The sequence below is a fragment of the Indicator indicator genome, chromosome 5, assembly GCF_027791375.1.
Source record: "Indicator indicator isolate 239-I01 chromosome 5, UM_Iind_1.1, whole genome shotgun sequence".
Lineage (NCBI taxonomy): Eukaryota > Metazoa > Chordata > Aves > Piciformes > Indicatoridae > Indicator > Indicator indicator.
Window position 1 is genome coordinate 18,288,189 of NC_072014.1, and position 24,054 is coordinate 18,312,242.

Genomic DNA, 24,054 nt, shown 5'->3' on the forward strand with positions numbered 1-24,054 from the left:
AATCTGTGATTGAGGAGACTGAGGAAAGCAAAAGAAGAAATACTAGGATGTTGCAAACATATGAGTATGGTGTTCATAGACTGAACCTTTTTATTTCAGCAGTGCCATTCAAGCCATCAAACATCAGGCCCTTTAAACAGTTGCAGCATCAGGCCATTAAATACTAATCTACTTGTTGAGTTGGCAAGAAGTTAAGACAGAAATGGTTAGCTACTGTGTGTTACATTCAAATACAGTAAAACCTCACTAATTCCCACAGCCAACAATTAATATTCCCAAACTGTTTCTCTGCAGAGACCAAACTGAGTTCTTCCATGAGATCTGACATACGGAAAATAAAAGACCTAAGTTTTATTTCATGTAGAGAAAATATAATCTGACTTTTTCTGAACAGTTGCCAAGCTGAAAAATCCTGTATTTGCCAGATGTGTTTCAGTTATTAGTGAGAATTAGCAAGGTTTGACTGTACTCTAAATTCATTAAAGGCCAAAGTCTTACCTCATCAGGACTAGGGATAATATTTACACTGACAACCTGATCACAAATAACAGATTCTGAATGTATTCTGTTCAAGCGACTCCTTAGTTCAGCATTCTGGTTGAGAGCCTTAAAATAAAAATTGCATATTTCATTTAAAATTTCAAAGTAAGCATTAAACAGAAGGGAAAAAAAAAAGAAAGAGAAAGGAAAAAAGAAAAAAGCTTCTTCTCAGTAATTTCCTAAAAAAAAAATAAATAAAATAATCACAGAACCTTCTTTCTTCCATTTTTAGCGATCCCTATTCCAAGATTCCCTCTAACATGACTTAGTCTTTTGGTTGCTTTGCCTTCAGTAATGAATTATCAGATATTATCCCACAATGTAACAGTGGCATTCCATCTTAACTCTTCAGATACCTCTTTGGCAGGTATACTGGTGCATTATGTACATTATGGAAATGCAGAGTGAATGAAGCAACAAAGAATGAAACTGCAGAACAACAAATGGGAACTACCCACAAAATGTCCAAAGGGTCAATCCTCGGTTTACAACTACATAACCATTTCTGGACCAAGGTTATCAGAACTTGGAACCTGAAAAAGGAAATTGCTTCCTTTCCAGGAAAACCAACATAACTGCTAGTATCGAGTATTCACCCATCCAGATCAATTTTATATATTTGCATACGTACTCATTTCAAACTACTGATCCACCAGAGTGTCACAAATAACAATAAAATGAAACTGGTGTCTGGTATATGCTGATTTTTCTCCTTCTAGGTCTGATACCTAGAAAGAGTCATGAGCAAGATTGTGAAATCCGGAAAAAAACATATTCTATTACATAACTAGAACATCAACTGACTTAACCTTAATATATCCCCAGCATTGCAGATTTTTAAACAGCCAGCCATGCTGTCTTAGTAGAAAATGACTGCTATAATGGAGTACTAATCTTTTTCTGGCTCACCCTAGTGCAAACTCAGGAACAGATTGCATGATTACACTGAAAGGACCAAAGTAAAATAGGTTAGCTTAAACTGTCACTGCCAGTTTAAATTACCGCATTTTGCTTTGTTCTGAAATGGTCTGGGCATGTTCACAGTTATCATCTACCAGGAAGGGAAAGTAATGACTAACAAGAGCCTGGCAGTATCTTCTTAAACTGCTCAAACTGGGTCATGAGACTTGTCAAACCCAGAACACTCACTAAGGTCTGATTTCCACTTATTCCCATCATTTCCACTCATTCCCCTTATTTCCACTCATTCCTTAATGACTTTTAGACTAACTGGCTAGGAACAAGAAGAAAACATGATCACTTAATTCATACAAGTTGCTAATAGGTGTCCACAAATCTTAGTTAAATTTGAATCAATAACCAGAAATGGTTACACTTGTCTTTTGTCCTTAACATTTCTTTATTGCAACACACAGTAATCAATCTGCATAACATGATATGCCTCTGTATCTAAAGAAAAGTTGTGCATCAATTTCACTCTCAAAGCAAAACACCTCCAACCCAACAATAGTAACAGTGTATGAAATTATATACACTTTTGGGTCAAGTTCTGTTTGCTTTTAAACCTCTGCTCACATTTCTTGCAGAAGCAGTAATCCAAACGAATCCACTCTTCAGAGTAAAATCTTTTATGTTTCCTTGACAATGAATTCAAGAATTTGAGTTATTTTGCAACCTGAGGAACTAATTTACTACTTCTTCCTCACTAAAACAAATGACAGTATTTGTTTTGGCTTAAGTGGGAGAGACACTAGACAGTAAGAAGTGAAAATCCAAGTTACCTATGATTCCTTCTACAGTTAGAGACATGGACATAGAAAACAAAACTGAAAATATACAGTCAAAATTTAAAATTTACTTAACAAAAGAAGAGTATCTCTCTATCTGTGCTGGAAAGAGCTCCAGGAAAGATATCTAGCGTTTATTTTAAAATAGATGATCCATTTTCTTTACTTTAGAAAACCATGAAAGACACATGCTTACACAAATGACATCCTTCATCTCCATATGCACTGAGGTCAGGTCTGTGTCATAACAGAACATATGTCACAGTTCTGGTCAAGAGCTTGGCTTCTTTCTTGGCTTCCTATACTTCAGGAAACGGCCAAAATACAAAAGAACAGTGCATCTGGCAAGCTGGATGTGCTTCAAATCAAATCAAGAACATACCTGAGAGAGTGACTGTCTGAGGTGTGCTACTTGAGCATTGTGGCCTGCAAGATCCTGCTCTGAAACAATCTGCTTAAGCTTCTCCTTCTCTATAGCTATGCTGTTAAAGGCAGACTTCAAAAGAGAATGCACTAAGCAAAAAGAGAAAAAAAGAAAAAGAAAATAAGTGCTTCCTCAGCTACAGAACTGCACATTGACGTCTACTACAATATTTAATCAACAAAGAGAATGAGATTTCCATCCCACAGTTATGAAAATTTGAAACAAGGATCTGAACTTCAAGTAATCCATGCCAAATAAAGTACCAACACTTACAACTCGAGGCTGTAATGTGCATATTGTATGTTCACACATGTTAATTGAGCGTATTCTTGGTGCTGAAAAAGTGCATGGAAAGGTACATATATGGAAAACCTTTCATTTCTGTTAGTGTTTTGGTTTATTGCTGGTAGTTTTTTAATTTTCCTTTCAGAGTGACCAAAAAAATCAATTCTGCTAACACATAATATTGCACTAATAACGGGGATTACTTGGTCTTTGAACAGGTTTTTAACATTTTTTAAGATATCAGCCTCACATTTTTCCCGTTGTTTCCATCGACGTAGCAAACATTGCACAAACGTGAGTTGCACAATATTGTATGTAGCAGTGACATCCTGATTCATATTTAAGGAGAAATCAAACAGCATTTGCAAATTCAGTTGAGTACTTACAAGACACAGAATTCAGTTTCAGAAAACTTCTTAAAAAAAAAAAGTCTCTTACCAGACAGAGTTTACCTATTTCTATATTCATGACATGCATGGAAAATGTAAGGAGGATATGTGTCATCTTTAAGTAAGCCACCCAACCAGCTAAAATTTCTCATACAGTATCTTCTAATGCAGATGAATGCCCTGGCCATAACTAAGTGAAGGCAATAAAAAACCCAAACACACACAACAGTGAAGCACAATAAAGGAAAGGCTTGACATTTCCAGTTACCTTTTTGTGCCATCAAGCAGAATTCTTCTTGAAGCTTCATGTACTCAGTAGAGCACTCCAGAGAGTCTGTTACATGGCTTGGGGGAGTCTGAAACTCAATGTCTGCACAAAGGTTTGGATTGGATGAATGCAGTCTAACAGGTGACATCGTAGCACTGAAAGGGACCTGCAATGAGAAACAGTGTGGAAATACTTGGAAAGGTGCAATCAACCTTTTGAAGGTTGCTGAAGCAAAATACAAAATTCTTCTGAAAACGAAAGTCTACAATGCGAACATGCAACATTTTGTTCTCTTAAAATCTCAGCGTGGTTGACACAGAATTCTCTTGAAATTTTTCACTGAAACAGGCATAAGATGATCTAAATACATAGCTAATGGCAAACAATGGATCATTCAAATTCAAAATTGGACCATTTCCTAATGTTTAAAAGATGACAGGAAAAACTGAACCATGACACATCCTGCTTTATATTTGGACTTTTCAGAATACATATAGTATGACTCATTACAATATCAACATTTGAAGTGTGCAAGTTCCTCCACAGATCTAGAAATAGGATAGAATATCACTAAACATATTATTGAAGTTTTTCAAAACAACTGGTAAATCTTGAGTTGAAATTCATTGTACTGCCAAGTATAAAGAGGGAAAAGGCATATGGTCCTTCTATATTCTGACTAAACAAATAAACACTAATAACAAAAAAAATCAAAACATTTGATTTTCATTTAAAGTACCTAAAGGATAAATAAATGCAAAGAGGTACAGTTTAGTAAGATGGAGCAAAAATTTAGCTTATTATCATGTCCATTTCTATTTCTTCTTCTATACTTTTTGGTACAGCAGTAAAAATATACATGCAAATCTTTCTAAGTTATATACACACATCATGTACACTGATCAATTACCTATATGCTACATATGCAGTGTGTGGCTACCACTGTTATATATGTGATATATGTGTGAGCATATGTTGTATTTTACTATAATTATACCATTTACACATATTTATATAAAAGGCCCAGAACCCAATTTTCAAATTTAAATAAAGGTACGCAGAATCACATTTAGTTACTTAAGTATTAAGTACTGTTAAAAACATTGAATAAATTAAATCTAATTCATGCTATTATATCGACCAAATGTATAAATAATTTCTGTACTACAGCTCAAAGTAATTACTCAAATATGAAAAATGAAGCCAAAATATAAAGTGTGTCTTCCAAGGCATGACAGAGCAGCAAATAACATAAAAAGTCATATTACTGAGATTTTATATTTACAGGTAAGTTCTATACTACCCTCCGTATTTGTTATTTGATTAGACCAAAGGGTTTTATCAATCCCTTCCTAGAAAGTTGTGATCAATATATGTCACCAAATTCTGATTCTCCAATAAAACTCTTAAAATCCTGTTGGATCTATTAATCCCTTCTCATTCCGCTCATGAGCATATCCTGGAAAATAACCGTTTTCTATCCTATTTCTCCTCAATTTCCAAATACATATAGCACATAAAATAATAGCTCTATGGTACCTATCCAGCATCAACATTATTGGCTTCTCTCATATATTTTGCTTTCCAGCTATTTCAATTAATAATGTATGTTTTTACCAGACCTCATTTTAGCTTCATATCAGGAAGATTTCATTAACAGGAGATTTAAAATAAATTCCTTCCATTCTTACTGAATATTTACCCAAAACACCTTCTTTGGGAGTACCAGAATGCCTCCCTCAACAGCCCAACAAAACTAGGTTCATCAACTAATGTGACTAAATGCTGGTTAATTTCAAGTTTCCTTAACAAAATATTTTCATTGCTTATACTGGACAGACTGTTCCCAGAAATCACAAAGGTTCGGATGGCTCCAAAGAGGGCAGAGTAGGTGGCTACATGATAACTGTGTCTGTGGGGAGCACTTACCTAGCTCTCAAGCCCATTCAGAAAGCAGGAAGAAAACTGATCCTAACTATAATGCAGAGCTGAGGGAGAGTCCCCATACCCTCACATGCCTGTAGTGATGGTGCAGTGTGCCCGGCAGACCAGCAAGCTGCCATATATGCTGAGGGGCTCTTTAGTCACTTTGTGATGGATCTAGATGAAGAGACCTGCTTTAGATCCATCATCTCTGCCTTGTACCTCAGCTAGTCAGGCTGAAAAGCAATGTTTTTACAGTGAGGGGTTTTTTTCTTTTAAATAACAGTTTGATGTATGTTTTAGAAACAGCCGTTCTACAAATACTGTCACATTGCTTGCAAGAAACTTACAAGTGCATGACAGAGACAAGTACTGCTCTGCTGTCTGCTTTAAATACAAGAATCAAAAATATTGAAATATTGACTGACATGAGCTTCCCTCATATGCATCTTTTAGAAACTCCCCTCATGCATCTTTTAGAAAAGTTCCCAAGGTATTTTACACAACAGATGACAAAATCCACATTGAACAAAGTCTTTCATTCTCTTAAATAGGCAACAGCCCAAGAAACACCATCAATGTACTTCCCCTCCTCTTTTTTCCCTTCACTGTTGTGCTTTCTCTCTGCATCTGTGGTGACTTGATTCTGACTTTACTACCCATTCTTTTTTTGATTTTTTTTTTTTGTTGTTGACTTGAGGAATTTTTTTAAAATGTGTTTTGCTCCTCGATGCATCTCTCTGAGTTCTTCCATAGGCACGCTCTTCTAGACACAACCTTGGCTGTACTTTGTCCTGACTTTCTGTTTTATGCCAGGGGCATAATACCCGCTCATACATCACCTTCTTCAGAACTAGGGGTTCATGTAGGAACAGACTGTTCTTGGCAGAGTGGGTTGGAAGGAAGTCCTCCCCTTTCTGCCATGCGTTTAACTGATGTCATTCTGTATCCCTCCGTCTATACACACAGCTTTGCTGCCTGGGAGACACAAGCACTTCACTACATCAGCCGGGAAGAGCAGGCCACTGCCACAACCGCTGCAATAGCTGCAAAGCCAGTTCAGTGCCCTTAGTTTTCCTTCCTCCTGAACTTTTTTTTTAGTTCCTCCAAGACCTCTCTCAACTGGTCCTCACTTCAGCTGCAGGTAGCAACTCAGCAACTCCCTGCCTTACAAATCAATCCATCTGTATTTCTTCCACTGAAGCACTCCTTGCTACAGCTCTTGCCATTGCTGTTTAACTACTGCTGAACCTGCTGGTTATAGCTTCCCACTGACACTACTCAGCCATGTAAACTGAAAAGCAGGTCGATTTCTAGGCTAGGCAGGCAGACTCATGAGGTCAGAATATCAATCCATTATTGAGTACAGCATTCAGCATCAATTGATTATGGGGGATTAAATTTAGATGACTTAATTTGGGAACTGGAGAAACACTGATTTCTCTCAAGATTTTTAGGAGGGCCTAACAGTAAGAATTTTGTGATTCAGGTAGCAGACATTCAAAATATTCAGGCTTAAGCAGAAGCTATGTGTAACCTAGGGAATTTTAGTTATGGGCTGGAGCAGCAGACCCTGGAATATTTTAGCCTGGTGAAGACATTCACTTCTTGGGCTAGGTCAGGTGTATGGATTCTAGCTCTTGTACTAATCAGTTGATGGATTACTATTGATGTCTATATTGTGCATTACTAGTATGAACTTTCCTGATAAAGCAGTATCTGAAGATACCTTTTTGATGCTAATTCAATTTCACAAACAGCACTTCCCCTTCCCAGCTTCCAGCCCCTGTGTTGATTTCATAGCTCCAGATTTTGTGCCAAGAACTTAGGGAATAAGCAAAACTAAATACAGACACTAGAGTAGTAATATGACTTTTTGGGATTATGGAATGTAAACAGAAATTGTCTCAAATAAAAAGGCTACCCTTCTACTACTTCAACAAACAAACAAAACAAAACAAAAAAGAAGGAGGATTAAAAAAATCTGTAAGCTTTGTAATTCTGTGATTGCAAAAAATTTCATTGTTCTGCTGTCTGGCTAGAGACTATCACAAGAATCTTTTAAGAGAAATTGGTAACTTTTTGCCAGTTTGTATAGTACATAGCAGATTATGTCAAAGACATGTTCAGAGTGGAGGGACTGAGTTTAACCATCACTTGCACTTGCATAAAGGAGGAGGGGCATGCAACATGTCAACAAGCTCAGACCCACATTTATCAAATTCAGTTGTCAGCCCTGACAACTTCTAAGAAACTTGCATCAGTGGGTAGCATGAACACCTCCAAAAAGTGCAAGAAACATTTTCATAAGCTTATTATACATTCATAGCTTCCCATTTTTAGAGCTATCCCTTGATTTTCAAGTCCACTCACTGTTGTAGCCACTGCAGCTGCTAGTCTCTGCCGGCGACGTGTTGTGCTGAACTGGCCCTTCGGTGCCGGCCCTTCCTGACAGTGAATGCAAGAGAAGGAAGTAGAAAAAGAGAAGGGAAGGGATGATGGGACACAGGAAGATGAAAGGTGATCAGAAAAGGGAGAGGGAGAGTCTTTAAGTGGATTTCAATTTTGTTAACTCTTATGGCCTACACATTCTGAGGACGTATCACGTGTTTTCAGTTGTGTATGCCAGAGACTAGTTACTTCACTAAAATGATCTCCAGGTGAGTTGGACTTCAGTGCACTCTCTAAGACTGCCAATAAAACAAAAAACAAACAAACAAACAAAACCCAACCAACCAAAATAAAAACCAAACACCAAAACAACCTGCTAGCATTGCCATAAGGCAACTATGAAATGAGAAAATAAAAAGGATGCTATGGCATGGCAGACAACACAAAAACCCAAACTCCTTCTGGTGGTCACTTAACCATCTAGAAGACGAATTCTCAGACTATTACTTTGCAGTAGTGGAAGTGCATAAATGAGGTAACTAGAGATGCATGCACCTCAATGGCAGAACTTTTCAGTGTGTGTGTTATAGTGAGCTTGCTTATGGAAACATTCCCATACACAGCTTTAGCATTTCTCTGCCCATGCTTGAGCCTATTTGTTCATTTTCTCACACACCACTTTTTTGAGTTCCAACTACCTCTCCCGTACAGTACTGAAGGCTTGGCTTCCAAAGCAACATAAAAACTCAAATAAAGCAACACAGAAGAAAACTAAGTATTTGAACAACTACTTCCTTTTCTGCATGCCTAACTTGTTGCCTTAATTGCATTTTTTTTTTTTACTTTTAAGAAGATTCCTTGTACATTAAAGTCAAACAAGATATTGTCTAATGCAGAGGAGCTCCACACCTATCATAAAGTCCTTGTATTTAATGTTTAATTCAAATGTTATTATTTTGAAGCCATTTTAAGATTTTAGAAGATTCAAAAACCCACCTTTCTGCTTTTAGAAAAAAATCAATCTCTTTATATTTTTCTTCCCCTATACCTTCACATATCAGCATTTTAAAATCTATATATAGTTATGCTTTTTCTGAAAGCAGCCTGGGCACCATAAAAATAACAATGGTATAGACTGGTTACATAGACGCCATGATGAAGAACAAGATATTATAGTTCAACTACTATTTGAATTGTCTTGCTTTTGTAACATTCTTACAGGTAGTGCTGGCCAAATACCCCACTCTCTGGCTGATATTAGTGGCAGTGCTACTGACAATGGAAGGGTTGTCTAAGGATCACAGTAAGAGCAGCCTTGCTTTGCAATATTTTGTAAGTCTCACATTACAAAACATGTACATAACCTCTAAAATAGAGAGCACAAACTTTGTTAAAGCAGGGAACGCATCATATGCATAATGTAAAGCTCTTTGTGCTCTGTAATGTCTGTCCCGTGAATAAGAGTTTGGAAGAATATTCTTGTTTAACTAATAGGGACATATAAATAAAAAATATAAAGACAGGTATACGCAAATATATATATAGAAGCAAGATTATGAATGCAGTATGCATTATTAAAATGAGAACAATGAGCTCTGCAGAAGGACACATTCCCCTCAAAACAAAAGAGTGAGGTAATAATGTTAGTCACAATACACTTATTTAATAAACCAATCTTTGGGTCCAGTTTCATTTTGGAACAGAAAATCAGAGCAGACTAAGCTGACTTTTCAGGTTGCTCCATAATCTATAGTTGTCTACTAAACTACTCCCCTTGAGAGTAAAAAAAAAAAAAACCCAAAACAAACAAACAAACAAAACTTCACAACTCTGAGCTTTTCAGGGAAACTAACTAAATAAACATTAGTTCATTTTATTGCTTTTCAGTAACCTTTTTTTTCTTTCAAAGATCTTTAGATTGCCAGGAGAATGGCAAATTGGTCTTCCACACAAAAGGGAAAAAAAACCAACCTTTCATTTCTGCACAAAAACATAATTTCTAAAATGAATATCAGTCAATTAACCTGCTGTTGCAGGCTGTTTTCATAAGACTTTAAGCAAGCTTTTACAAACAAAATACAACTCCTTCATACAAGCAATCTTGCTTCAGAGAAGCAGTCCTTGTATTACTCCTGAGCGAAGTCCTGTAAATTAAGATGTTAATTCTAAATAACTTAGCAGCACTAAACCCTCTACCCTCTGCGAACATATATACACATGCCATGCTCAATTTTACTTCAGGGGGTAATCCCACTCTAGTCATCAGAATTAATTGTGTGAGAAAAGTTAAAGCTAGCTGCGTACAGAAGTGATATACCTAACTGGTAATTATCTATTCCTAAGAAACAAAGCAAGCAGCTTTTCTTACAAGTATGTTCTAAACACATTGTAACATATTCTGTAATATAAATTCTAACAGGAATACAACAAAAGCTATCTTATTAACCAAAAAACGGTCACAAGTACAATAAAAAAACCTGGCTGGCAGAATTCCCTCCTTACATTTTACACAGTGGATGCTGAGCTAGCAAAAAAAAAAAAATATAACCTACTTCACCATTACTCATGAAAAAAACACTAATATAGAGAGAGATCTCTAATTTCTATGCTCCACAGGATGGCTCTTTCCCGCATACTATAAGAGGGTCTTTTGATGGTAGCTAATGACTGATTACTTTAAATGCAATTAATAGTGCCCTTCACTTTAAGTAACTATGTTAGTACTTAGCACTATCCTTTAAAACTAATGAGATGCATGGAGGCCTGGGGAAAGGAAAAGGACAACAGAAGTTTTCTTAGTACCAAATGTCAGCAATTTCTTAGTAAACTATGTCTTGGCACACAGTTATGTCTTTGGATCACAAATTTTACAAAATGATTCACAGCAGTGGATGTGAACTGAGCTAGTCTGGTGCAGTTAATGTTGGGGGTGGATGGGAGGAATTTCAACCCACCACAAGATGCCCTGATAAAGAGTTGGAGTAGTCTTGAAAAAATTACCTATAAGGAAGGTCAATGAAGCTAGGAGGAACTAACAGAGGAACAGAATGGGACTGTAAACTAAATAAGCACCCAGGCATGGAAGAAAACCCACATTTTAGTGGAATGGCAATATGAACAAATTAGGAATAGCACAATGAGTCAGAATGAGACTATCTTCCACAGATCACAGCTTTAGACTATTCATGGCATAGGACAGCCCTTGGAAGAATAAACAATGTTTTCAGCCCATCAAACTCACCAAGATAACAGAGAAGCTAAAAAGTCTTCATCTTCCATATAACTCAGAATAATTTTGTTGTTTCTCTTTTGCTGCTAATTTATTTATAAATCAGTCATCAGTAGTGATGTTCTGCTCTAACAAAGCTTGCCAGGAGTTAATGCTGACACAGGTTAGGCAGAGTTCATTACTGACTCAGAAGTGACAGACCCATGCAGAACAGTGCTATGCACACAAACTCTCTCAGAGGAACTTGCAAACCAACTGTATTCAAGAATTCCAGGAGCTGAGGCACAACTTCTGCCAAGTCACAAATAGCTGTTTGAGAGTCAGGTGACAAAATGACAGAAGCCCAGACCAGTGTGTCACTTTGGCAACCTGCAGGCAGCAAAGGAACAGCTCATAATTCCTCATGATCTGCTCTAGAGGTCAGAGGCATTGTACATTGATTGCTTTCATCATTTCATTGTAATTTTTGTGGAGAGGTGTTTTTCTGAGACCACTGCAGCATGAAAGAAGAACACTCTGTATTGCCTCTGCCTCTTCATAGGCATCAAGTACTGGCATCCATTTCCCTGATATTTTTATTTGCTTATGTTATTTAGCAGAAAAGAAACACAGTGATCCTTCAAATGGAGGTAATACGACATGACATCAGTCAGCAAAATTGCTTTGTTAACAAACCTTTTTAATCCTAGATGATTCATTGTTCAATCTGTGATTTATCTAGGATAACAGGTAGAAAGAAAAATCACCTAAAAAAGCTGCAGTAAGAAAGCTGATGAATCTACACTTTCTTCTTTCCTTAAGACTGTAAGTCTTAAATGAGTCATAGAGAGCTCCTTATTCTGTTGCTGAGTCACAGAAAGCTCCTTATTGTGCCTCTAGGGGACATATTAAAGGCTTTCAAAGTTTGCATGAATTTTAAGGAATTTAAATGGATCAAAAGTTGCTGACGTTCATTTATTCCGTAGCAGACAGCAGAGTGATGATTGTTAGCTCCTGAAGTCAGGTGAATATAGTCTTCATTATCAGTTCCTCAGTTACAAAAGAGATTAAGTTTTGGATTAGGCCTCAAAATTCACAACTACTTCTGACAAAACACAGTAAAACACCTTGGATCTAGCAGCAACACAAGTGCATTATGCTTACTTCTCTGCCTACACTTCTTTCAGCTCTAAGGCAGGATGGGGGTAAATTCTTTCTCTATTCTGTTTGCTCCCATTCTAGCCTTTTCAATAACAGAAGGTTTGTGGAAATACTTGTCATTGGTAACATTCCTACTACAGGTCTGGACAAAGACAGCTGGTGTGTTTAATGTTTCATTCATATTTTCTGCTGTAGCTTGATGTCACTTCCTCAACTACTCTTCCTGGCAAGTTTGAGATAGAACATCAGTATCCTGTGTGCTGGCATTTTGCACCTTAATTCACTAATATTCAGATCCTCCTCCTTTCCCTAGATGGCAATGTTTTCATATGAATGAAAGTTAAAAAAAAAATCAACACTTTTCTCACTATCTTCTCTAGATTTTAAGCACCAAACTGAGATTTCATTTAATTCATTAGTAACAGAGGCAGCAGTACACTGACTTCCTATTTTCACCTAATATATCATTTCACAAGCAAAAGTAGAATGAAAAATAAAACATTGCAGATTCAGTACCTGAAGTTGAATTTTTGCATCTTTGCTGACACTTTTTGTTCTCCATCGTCTCGTGACCCGTTTGTCTTTCTTTGAAATATCTACACAGTTAGCCTACATTACATAGATAGTTAAAAGTGACAAAGTACTATTAAGTTGACAGAAGCAACACAGACAGTACAGCAAGTTAGTAAAGAATTGTAGCATTAGACATCTACAAATCAGAAAGTAAAGAGAAGAATGCCACTGCTGGGGCCTGTAGCTATAGCAGTGGCCAGCAGCTATCCATACACTGCTATAAACACATGGCATATTTAGCTCATTTAGCAAAACTACTGGCACACTTTCTTCACGAGTGCACAATATTTAGGACCAGGTCTTGAAATCCTTATGGATTTCTGTTCTGGTAGCACTCAGAGAAACGTAGAGTTAACCTTTTCCTGAAACCAATGGTAAGTCTTATTATCTCATTGGAACTAGACTTCCCAAAGCACTATCACCATTGGGAGATTTGTATATTCAAGGGGACTGAATGAAAAAAGGAAGAAAGGATCTAGAAACTGCTGCTGCTTTTTTGTGGTCAAGAGGAAAACTCACCCTGAACTGGGAAACAGTCCAACCCTTGGGACCTTTGTACTATGCCCTCTTTTCTAGAGCATGCAACTTCATCTTTGAGGGTCTTTGGGTCTCCACTCCTTAAAAACTTAAAATGATATCTTACTCAGCACAATAAAAACTCCTGAAATACAATTTCAATGCATACATGTATTTCTATTCTAACAGTTCTCAGTTTTGCCTTGCAAGTTGCTTAATCATTTGATTTGTCCTACTTAACTCAAATATTTAATACATCTTAATTATTTGTTTACACATGAAACATTATTACATATCATTAAGACATATGCATAAGATAAACCTTTCTTCCAAGGATTACTATGATTTAGGATAATTATTCTGAGTTAATAGACAACACCTCTGTATTTCTCTTAACATAAAGAACAAGTGTTTCAGTGTGATGGTTTATGTTCAATCATATTTACCTGCATGTCTGTGAAATTTGGGGCTGACTGAGTTCTCTGTAGTATTTCTAAATTTTGAAGAAGTTTACTGAGTTCCACAAGGTTTGCCTGACAATGAGCAAGATCTAACAGATACAAAACAAAAATACATTTAGGTGCTTCAAGTTCAGACTTTTTTTTTTTTTCACCATGATATTCATAATTGGCACTTTATTGCATTATAAAAGTTAAACATCCAAATGCTTAATGTTAAAGTAAAAGAGATGTTTTAGAGATGTTGAGCACTTATTATTTCTATGAGAATCAGCAACAAGTCTGGTTGTATATTTTTAACAATATACATTAAAATAATATGGACTATTAAGATAAATTTCAAAAGCCACATCCCAAAACACGCAGAGAGGGAAGTTCCCACCACAAGAGTTACTCCGTGGCCATGTAAAGATGCAACTTAATCAGTTTACTGACTGTTTCTTATTTTATAACAACAGAAACTTTTGCTGAAAGAACAAGGCATGAAAAGCTAAAGACTAACCTTCTGCGCATCTGTCCATCTCTTCAGAGTCCTGCAGCCAGGCTGCTACTTTACTCTGACCAGTAGTGCAGGTGGCAGGAAGGCTGTTACTGCAAGGTATAGGAGACTGCCAGGGTAAGCTATTTTGTTGCACCTAGGGTATAATAAAATGCTTACATTTACTCTTGCTATGTTGCTCAGCAAGTGTAATCATCAGATTACTTAATAAAAAAAAAATAAAAAAGCATTTGTGATTTCAGTGACATCTGTGGCTTGACTATATAGTTCCCCAGGATGGAGATTTTTCTGAAGAGCGTGTAGGAGAACCAAAGCAAGAACCTCACAAGCAAACTAGTCAAGGAAAAGATGCTATTTAAGACAAAGAACATTATCATAGAGTGAAGAGATAGATTTATCCCTGATGACAAAGGCAACTGCAAATTGTTCTGGGTATGGTGAACTCTGAAAGATCTCTGCAGCAGCAGATTAATGAAGGCTGCAGTAAGGCTAAACTAGACAGTCTTTCAGCTGCATACACTCTCAGCTTTTTGCTGACAATTAGTTCCCACAGTGGAAACTCCTATTGCATTTCAAGCAGAGCCCACTGAAATTGCCCATAAGCAAGGCCAGCAGGCATGACTTTTCAACAAAAGAACACTACACACCTTTCCTTCCGACACATTAGCAGCTGGCGAAGACTCCGTAGTAGAGGCTGAAGGGAATATATGAAAGCTGGCATCTCTGGGAGATCTCACAATCTCATTCTGGCGGTACAGCCGGTGGTGGCGCAATTTGGAAACCCATGCATCAAAAGAATCCTGGGACTTCACCTGGAAGCAAAATCACTAACAGTCAAGCATTATAAAAGATATGCAGAAAAGGTGTATTTTGAGTTTCTTTTATTTCCAGTGTGGATAAAAAGAAAATAAGTATCTGCACCAATTTTTACCTTCAGGTGATAGATGTGTTCTTCTGTGTCAAGATCTATTCTACGAGCCTTCTTTTTTATGGACATAACCGATAAACCAACATCAATGCTCCCATGGACTTTGCCTTTCTGTATCTAAAATAAAAAAGCAGGGTAACAAATTGGTAGTATCATGCACTTCACTATATTTAACAGAAAAATATCTGGTGCTGAAATGGTTTCCCATTTTATGAACATTTTAATATAAAGCCATATTAAAAAAATAAAACCTGTAGTCAAAACAACCACTTACTGAACTTCTAGACAAAGAAAAGTATCTCACAAGTGCTCAATGCAGACCCAACTCCAAAATTAAAGTGTGGTGGTTCACACCAGTACACAGCTACAGGTAAGTGAGCTGCAGAGAAAATTAGACAGTACTCAGCTCCCTGCTGCTACCACTTGATAGTTATTGGTATCAGCTCTAACTAATCTAATGCTACCACTTATATCTCGAGCACACTGTAGTCACATCTATGTTCTAGCCACAGACCTCAGAACAATCATCTCTGACTGACACAAAAATTGAAAAAGAAAAATGCATGGTGAGGCTAATCTCTCAAGCATCTTCATTAAATAACCTAATTTAAGTAACAATTTTTATTTGCATTGAAGCAAGAAAAGGTAGAATTCCTGAGGACAGAACCAACCCAAAACCTTACATGTTTTCCATATGCAGATCTCTCACTGGATCCATCAACAACTTTCATATGTGCACTCTCATAAGTATGCATAGAGCAAGCTTGAGATTTAATCGCCCTGGCAGGTTGAATTCCAATACAAATTTTTAAATCGTCTTCAATTTTACTTACATCAATTGGTGACTTTGAATATTTCAACATTCCATTATCCAGGACAAAAAACCTCTGGAAGAAAAATAAAATTAAAATAATTACTTCTTAATGAGCAGATGGAATTTAAGCTATGCAAAATAATTCATCTTCAAGAGAAAAGGATCACTCTCTAGCAATTCAGGAATGTTTGTGAGTTGGAAAGAGAGGATAAATACACTACTGAATAATTTTCTTGCTTGTGTTCTAGATTTAATTTAACAAACCTCAATAGTGGGGTTTTTTTTTGACCAATTCAATAAACTCTGAAAGAAAGACACTAAGTTGAAAGGGTTATGTCTGTTTATTTCCTTCCTGTTTTAATTCCCACAGAACATGGTCACATTTCAAATTAACAACCTATATTTGCTATCTAGAAACAGGTTTTTCCTAGTGAAAGAGCTACATCTCAAAGAAAGACCCACATATGAATGCTCTTGTTGTCTCCCTGATCTCCAGCTGGAAAAAAAAAATGCAAGCTGTGAGATACTGCTCTACCATTTGAAGCTCTGTGCCTCATGGCAGACCCCTAAACACTCAGGTAAAGATGAGATTGTAATTTGTGTTGATTATACCTTTTCTAGCTGTAATCTAGCTAATACAGGTATTAGTACAAGTGTCAATATTACAACATTCACAGCAATATATCCAGGTCATGAGAGAGGTTATGTTTCAGGTGTTAACCATCACTATGAGGTGAACCACAGTATCTCCATCGACCTGGTTACCATTGCTAGGCTAACCTTACAATTTCTCTTTGCCATTGCTACACTTTTATTACGCTGAGTGGCTCAGCAGGGAGTGGAATCCCCTATACACATCGTATTTCTCCTGCAACTGAAGTTGCTCTGGCTTGTGTGTACCAGACCCCTTGAGCTGCATTGCAGACAAGTTAGCATAGACTTTGGCACATTGCATAAAGTTACAGCCAAGCAGGAAACCCAGACTTTAAATGAAATTCACTGGCTGGGTCTTCACCACCACTAACTTTCAAACCATGCTAATTAATAGAAACTAATTCATATGTTTAGAGTTTAACCTAAAGTGCTAGCCTATGTTAAAAATATAAACCACAGCAAAATATTACCCCACGCTCTTTAAGCTGTCTGGCATGGAAGAGAAGGCCAATGCTTTCATGACATGAACCTGTCAAGTCAACACTATGAGCACGGTTGGCAGTTAGATAGTAGAAAAATACCTCCCTGAAGGTGGTTCTAGAAAAAAATGTCAGTCACCAAACAGATGGCACCAAAATCTCACACAGGGTGAAGAAAGCAGTGCTTTCCTGGAGCCATAACTTCTTAAATAAGATGTCAAAACAACAGGAGGGAGTTTGGTTTTGTTTGGTCATTTTACCTAGGCATGGTCATTAATGGACTTCACAAGAACATCATATTCATTTCACATTGCTCTGCCTCTCCACACACAGAAGAAAACTACCTTCCCTGATATTTTGTCCCAAAACATACTGCACAAGCTACTCTCCTGTAATGAAGTCCTGTGTACTTACATGTAAACTCAATGTAATCTTATAGTATATGGCCACATTTTGTTATAAACATTGGAGAGAGTGAAAGACATACTGGTTAAACCTCTCAAACCACAAGGGATCTGCTGTATTATGTACAGATTCCACCTGGATTTTGAACACATTAGGCAGGGGGCACTGCAACTTGGAAGCCATGAGCTGTATGTGCAAACTAATTCTCTACACAATTTGAAGGAAAAGTTATACACCAAAATTCTGGGCATTTATTTGACACCCTTTTATAAAAATCCCAATTCAAAACCCAAGGTAATAATATTTCAGCTGTTTTATGAGGCATTTACCTTGTGCCAACCCTTTAGAGGCCATTTTCTCTTTTTCAGCATGAAACCTTCATGCTTGTCTGGCTTCTGAACATTGGTCTGGCCAATTTTCAGACCCTCTATGATTTCCCAGCTGTCAGGTTCCTGGTGAAAAATTATGATGACACATTGATTAATCAACTATGCACACACATGATGAAAATTGCACAAATTCTCCAGTGCAAGACAAAAGGAAAAGAAAGGAAGTTTGGGGGGAAAAAAAATCAGGGAAGGCTTTAACTCTGCCAGACTATGTGGTTACTGTACTACATGCAGCTATATCTCATTTAAAATCACTAAATACGAAGATTTTTGGAAGTCTAACCTTTTCCAGGTGATTAAAAGGAGGTTGAAGCTCTTAGTCTGAAACTTTAACTAAATGATAATCTGATAGTGTGTATGGACATGTTGATGACAACAAGGACTGTATCTCAATGAAATAAATACATCCAAACACATGAAAACAAGACCAAATTGTGGCAGAGCTAAGTATAAGCAAGGTAGGATCAAACTTACTACTGGAGGTAACTGTGTGAAAGTGCATGTGGCTCTGACCACCTGTTAAGTCTATCCATAAATTAGCGCTGCACCACAAGAACTAAAAGGACCAAAGAGATTTTGCAAGATGAGACTGGGAGAAGAAATGAGGAAGAAACCATACTGTTAAATATGTGGACATATATTAACAGTGTCCTTTGTAGTAATCCCTGACCATAAAAAAACCTGCAAATTTTCTGGTCTTTAAACAACAATCTGCATTGATTCCAGACAGTCTTATTTTTCCTAAAAAAAAAAAAAAAATTAAAAATTAAAAAAAAAGAGAGAGAGAGAAACAAGTAGAAGAGGTTGGTTTGTTGCTGGTTTTCAATGCAGCCAGCTCTTGTCTTCAAATGCATTTGATGATAGTTTCACAGACTAATTCTGCCCATAGAAATCTGTTAATCAAAATTAATAGTTTTTTTTCTGCATTAATTTTCATTCTATTAAAGAGACATTTATAGGAAAACTAAGTAATTTTCTCTCTAGAGAAAAGAATAGGAATTGTATCATTTCAGATACAACCATCTGTATACCTTTCAGGAAGCCAATTAAAGCATATTCCTTGTAAATATCACGTCTTATGCATGACAATTTGAACAACTCAAGCCAGACTTATAATATACCATAATTAACAGCTAAAGAGAAATATTTTTGAAGAGAGAAACCAGTCATGCCTTTATTTCTGTTCTCTTCCTACTACTCCAATAAATAAAATTGTGTACCAATTAAAAAATCTCCTATTGCTTGCTCATTTAGACTGTTTTGCTGACTGTACCCTACAAAGTTGTAAATTTGCATTTTCTCAGCTGATTTGTCACAACTCCCAGCAATGTTATGAAAAGTTATCAAGAAAGGAAGGAGGTCCTAGAGCACCAAAAATTTAAAAGGGAAAAAATACTTGTCTTCTCCATTTCCCACAAAACTGTTCAAGGCCGAGCACTGTCATTCATAACACCTCCAAGTGAATTACAGCCTTCATAACATTAATATTACCATTAAGAAAATATGATTGCAAAAGTAACAGCAAATTTGAGATCCACAATTTTCAGTAAGATCTTGTTATTATGAGTAGAGTGAAAAGCTCTATCCCAAATAATGTTTATAGAAATGTTTCCTCAGTTTAGTTTTCCCTGCAGTAACCATAAACTGGAACTGACCCAGTGCCTGTAATGACCATGCTTGAAAACCATCTTTTTACTTCTCTGCATTTTGCTTGGACATGTTATTTCCTCTACTGTAAAGGGAAGCACATATGCCTTGCTTTTTCACTACAAAGAAGTACTGGTACTTGAGGGAAGAAAATTAAACTATGAGTCCTCTGGGGTGAGCAGACAGTCTCTCTCCACAACTCTGCCAACTGATTCTTTACCGTATTGATTTCTCTTTTAGATGATCAGCTGCAGGCATAAGTCTTTTATCTACTAGATAACATCAGTATTGATTACTTCTCAACAAAGAATCACACAATCTCATATAGCTATTCATTTAAACAAACAGCCAGATACAGAGGACAAAATGAGCAATTATTCAGTGCAATGCAGATACCTGTCTTCTGCTGTACCCGTTTCTAGTCTCATACTCTCTGAGGTTCCTGGGGGCCATCCATGAAAACCTCCAGAAAAACCTCCAGACCACCACCAGTTTTGAAAACCTTAGTTGTGTTAATATAACACTTACTAAAGATTGGCCACTCTGACACCTCAGCTGGGGAATGGGAAGCTCAAGAGCATGCTCACAATATATTCAATAGTAGAATCATACAAAACAGAATCCCAAGGCCATTTGTGAAACTCTTCTGTAACTAGAGGGAAACTTGTCACCTAGATTACAGCCCATGGTTTTGCTTACCTTGGATAGAGAAATAGGGTCACTTTCAAGGAACTGCTTGCTTAATGAAGGGTCTGTGCTTCCTGAAGAAGCCTTACGCTCCAAAATATGAACACTCTTCAACAAAACAAAAGCAAACAAACAGAAAAAAGGCAATTAAAGGTAACTTATCATTAAATCTTATTTTTTAAAATACATATTAAGTAATGAATGACCAATCATTATACTCCTCATATAAATATCAGTATTTTTAAAATACATATTAAGTAATGAATGACCAATCATTATACTCCTCATATAAATATCACTATGGCTCAAAACACAGAAAGTACTACCCACGCATAATAACACTGCACAAATAGTTTGCCCTCTGAGGCAATACATATCTCTTTCCTCCCTTTCTTTGATTTTTATTTTTGGTATTTAAATTAATTACTCTGTTCAGCCTAGAAATTACTGGCAACTAAAATAACAAAAAGTCAGGAAAGACAAGTAACGCAGTTCTTACCTACAGAGATGTGGAGTGCTTCTAGACAGATCTATTGTTTTCTGCTGAGATACAACACACTGAGTATACCTACTGTGCAGATGGCCCTATCCCACCATTGCACATAAGATATTACCACCTCTAACATATTCATTATCACACCTTGGCATTTTGTTATTGGCTCCTCCACTGAGGTGAAGTAACTCATTACAGGAGTGCTTTTAATAGATTACAGTTTTTCACAAGTTACTGGGCCTCATCTTAGGGAACACAATGATCTTAAACCACCACAGCTGTTTTTACATAGGACAACACTATAAAATTGTGTCTCTTCAAAGCATGGTACAGAAATGAAATAATGTCACAACCAGTCTTGAAAAAAACGCTATTCTTAAAAGACTTCTAAAATGTCTTTCCATTTACCAGAAGCATGTCAGTCATGTTTTATAAAAGACAAAGTTGTTTGTTTTTCCCTACAGGAGAAAATAACCATGTTCTGCTTGTCTAGATTTGCACTTTGTTCTCTCAAGAAATTTTGCTACATCCTATCTTACTATTTGGTAAGAATTCTACCATAACATGCCAGTAGTATCACTTTGGCATGTAATAAAACTATTTCACTTCCAGGACATGAAACACAATGGCAAACTTGCAATTGCAATTACCCTTCAAGAAGGGTAAGTTTTTTCTCAACTGAAACCAACAATTAAATTTTGTTCACAGTTAAGCTTTTTTGCATTCATTGAAGAAGAGGTCACAAAGTTACAAGTGACAGCAGAAACAATCATGGAATATAAAACCACATACAAGCAGTAAATATTATTGTTTATACAGATAACTAAGTGCATAAAGACTGTAACCAAATTCAATGAAAATAAGCACTGTTATTCACAGAAATGCATGTAGAACAAAGACCACATCTTGCTGCAGAGCAATACAGATCTTCATTGTTCTCTTTCAATGTGCATCTGTGAATAAGAATAGGAAAATATAGGGATTGCCTTTGTTGTCAGTGGAGATTAATAACCATCCATGCCACTATGCAACAATAATTGGCATTTACTTGCAGTTACTTTTGAATTAATTTTGCAGTAACAAAAGCAGAAAAGCAGCAGTGTTTTGTTACTGCCACATTCCCCTGGGCCAGCCAGCAACACCTTTGTCATCTATGCTTTGAAATCTTCACTTTATCAAAGAAAGGCCAATCTTATTACTTAGCTCAATGTCTGCTATTACCCAGATGAGAAAAATGTTTGTATTCATGTAGCACAAGCTCCTACATTACACATCAAATAATTAAATGTTTGTTTGAGCTGAGCACCACAAATTTACCAATAATAAACTATGAATAGATGAAATGCTATTTATGCAAAGTAGTACATTCGTGTTAAAAAATATCATATATTATGATATAAACTATGAAAAAAAGCCTAAATCTGTTCCTCCAAGGAAGATGAAAATCCTGCTTGACTAGCATAATCAGGACAATTCCCAGCTTTCCTGCCAGTTTTGTTTGGCAGGCAGTAATCCCTTCATCCTGAGATGGAGCAAAGTCCAACACAGATGTTCTGAAGGTCTCATATGAAGCTGCTGGTGCAGTTTGTTGTTACATAACTGCAATTTCATTTTGTACAATATTTAGAGTTGAGTAACCCAACAGCCCCTGGCTTGCCAGATTTCCAGTGAAATTTATAATCACGTGATTTTAAGGCAAGGGGGTTTTGGGTCTTTTTTCTTCCTTTTTAAAATCAGCCTTCAGTCATTACAGTTCCACTTCAACTGAGAAATACATTATTAGCTAACAACACTTTAATGAATACTGACTTACTGAACTCTTTATTTGAAAATATTAATTTTTTTAAATAAAATTGCCACCTTTGCATTCTCTATTTCAAGAAATGTAGTGTTGCTTTCTGTAAATGCCTGCTTTCCATTTCATGTCTGTCATGACCAGCATCCCACTGACTCAAAATATCTTCTGTAAATTTGTTTGTCAAGAGTTAGGGCACCGCCAGCCACTAAGTGACAGATGTTCTCTATTAACTACTCACACTTCCAAAAGGGCAAAAGAAAGGAAATAAATGAGAGAAATAACACACAAGTATGCACAAAACCAATATTGAACGCAACTGCCCTGATGACAATTAATCACCATCACACCTGATGCTGTGGCAGAAGTCACAGACTAGACTGAGCAGCACACAGGTACCAGATTCAGGACCTGGACTCCAGAACTGGATTCAGCAACTCACTGATTGGGATCAAAGGCAGAACAGACAGAGCCCTCCTCAGACACCAGCCACTGAAAATTACAGCTTGACATTTGTGATCCCTCAGCTTTATACCAAATATGATGCATCTAGAATGGAATGTCCTGCTGGTCAGTTTAAAGCCACCTGGCCTGTCCACTCCTCCCCACAGGTGTGGCTTTTACTCTGCACCCCCCAACACAGTACACAAGATTTAGCAGTGACCTTAGCCTGCACACCAACCCTTGGTACTAACTAGAGACCTTTTGCATTATCACTACTGGAAGCAGACACTGTGAAAACCTGCCATTAATATCAGAAAGCACAGTTACTTAGAAGAGACTGAGCTCAAAAGTAAAACCACTGAACAGAGATTGTTCTGTTCTAACTCAAATGAGACTCTGTGACATGACTCTAGCATAATATTAAGAAGCATTGTTTGGTGTGAAATGTTTTCTTTTAATGAATGTTATTTTTCTGAAAAATTACAGCTAGAAATTGCGCAATTATTTGGCATTTTGAAATGCAGATATTTTTATAATGCAGAAGTTCCATTATGTAGCATCAGAGAAGTAAAAGCTATTTAGGTCTTGAAGTTATTATCAAGCTGGGTTTTTTTAACAAGAATAATAGAGCTGGTAAAGGAAGCAGTTCAAAAAAGCTGATCAGATGAAAAACAAGAAAGACATAGATCAATACAGCTTCTGACTTTTCTTTATATGAATAGATGAATGAATAATCCATTAACCTAGGCGTATCAATCAGCCAGGTACTCCCACTCCTCCTGTCCCAAGAATATAGGCAAAGAAAATCAACTTCTGCATTGCTTTGGTCTAAACTTCCCTATCACTTCAGGATTATCCATATGCTGTAGCTGGCTTGTACCAGCACCATCAAAATCTGTGTGCCTTCAGAAATTAATTCAACAAGATTATAAATTT

The 24,054-nt window shown here is 36.7% G+C and overlaps 1 protein-coding gene across 4 annotated transcripts in view; it reads right to left on the reverse strand.

Moving 5' to 3' along the window:
- The window catches only part of OSBPL6 (oxysterol binding protein like 6), a 44,208-nt gene that overhangs the window by 11,510 nt on the left and 8,644 nt on the right, over nt 1–24,054 (reverse strand). Inside the window, exons 2-13 of one of the 4 annotated variants that reach the window (XM_054380724.1) lie at nt 20,399–20,494; nt 17,993–18,115; nt 16,145–16,198; nt 15,315–15,428; nt 15,031–15,195; nt 14,387–14,519; nt 13,873–13,976; nt 12,854–12,946; nt 7,951–8,025; nt 3,655–3,820; nt 2,671–2,801; nt 499–606 (exon numbers count right to left, since the gene is read on the reverse strand). In XM_054380724.1, coding sequence (XP_054236699.1) covers nt 499–606; nt 2,671–2,801; nt 3,655–3,820; nt 7,951–8,025; nt 12,854–12,946; nt 13,873–13,976; nt 14,387–14,519; nt 15,031–15,195; nt 15,315–15,428; nt 16,145–16,198; nt 17,993–18,115; nt 20,399–20,494 — 1,362 coding nt within the window. The remainder of the gene's footprint in view (nt 1–498; nt 607–2,670; nt 2,802–3,654; nt 3,821–7,950; nt 8,026–12,853; nt 12,947–13,872; nt 13,977–14,386; nt 14,520–15,030; nt 15,196–15,314; nt 15,429–16,144; nt 16,199–17,992; nt 18,116–20,398; nt 20,495–24,054) is intronic. The other 3 variants (XM_054380725.1, XM_054380726.1, XM_054380727.1) reach the window with 3 other exon arrangements.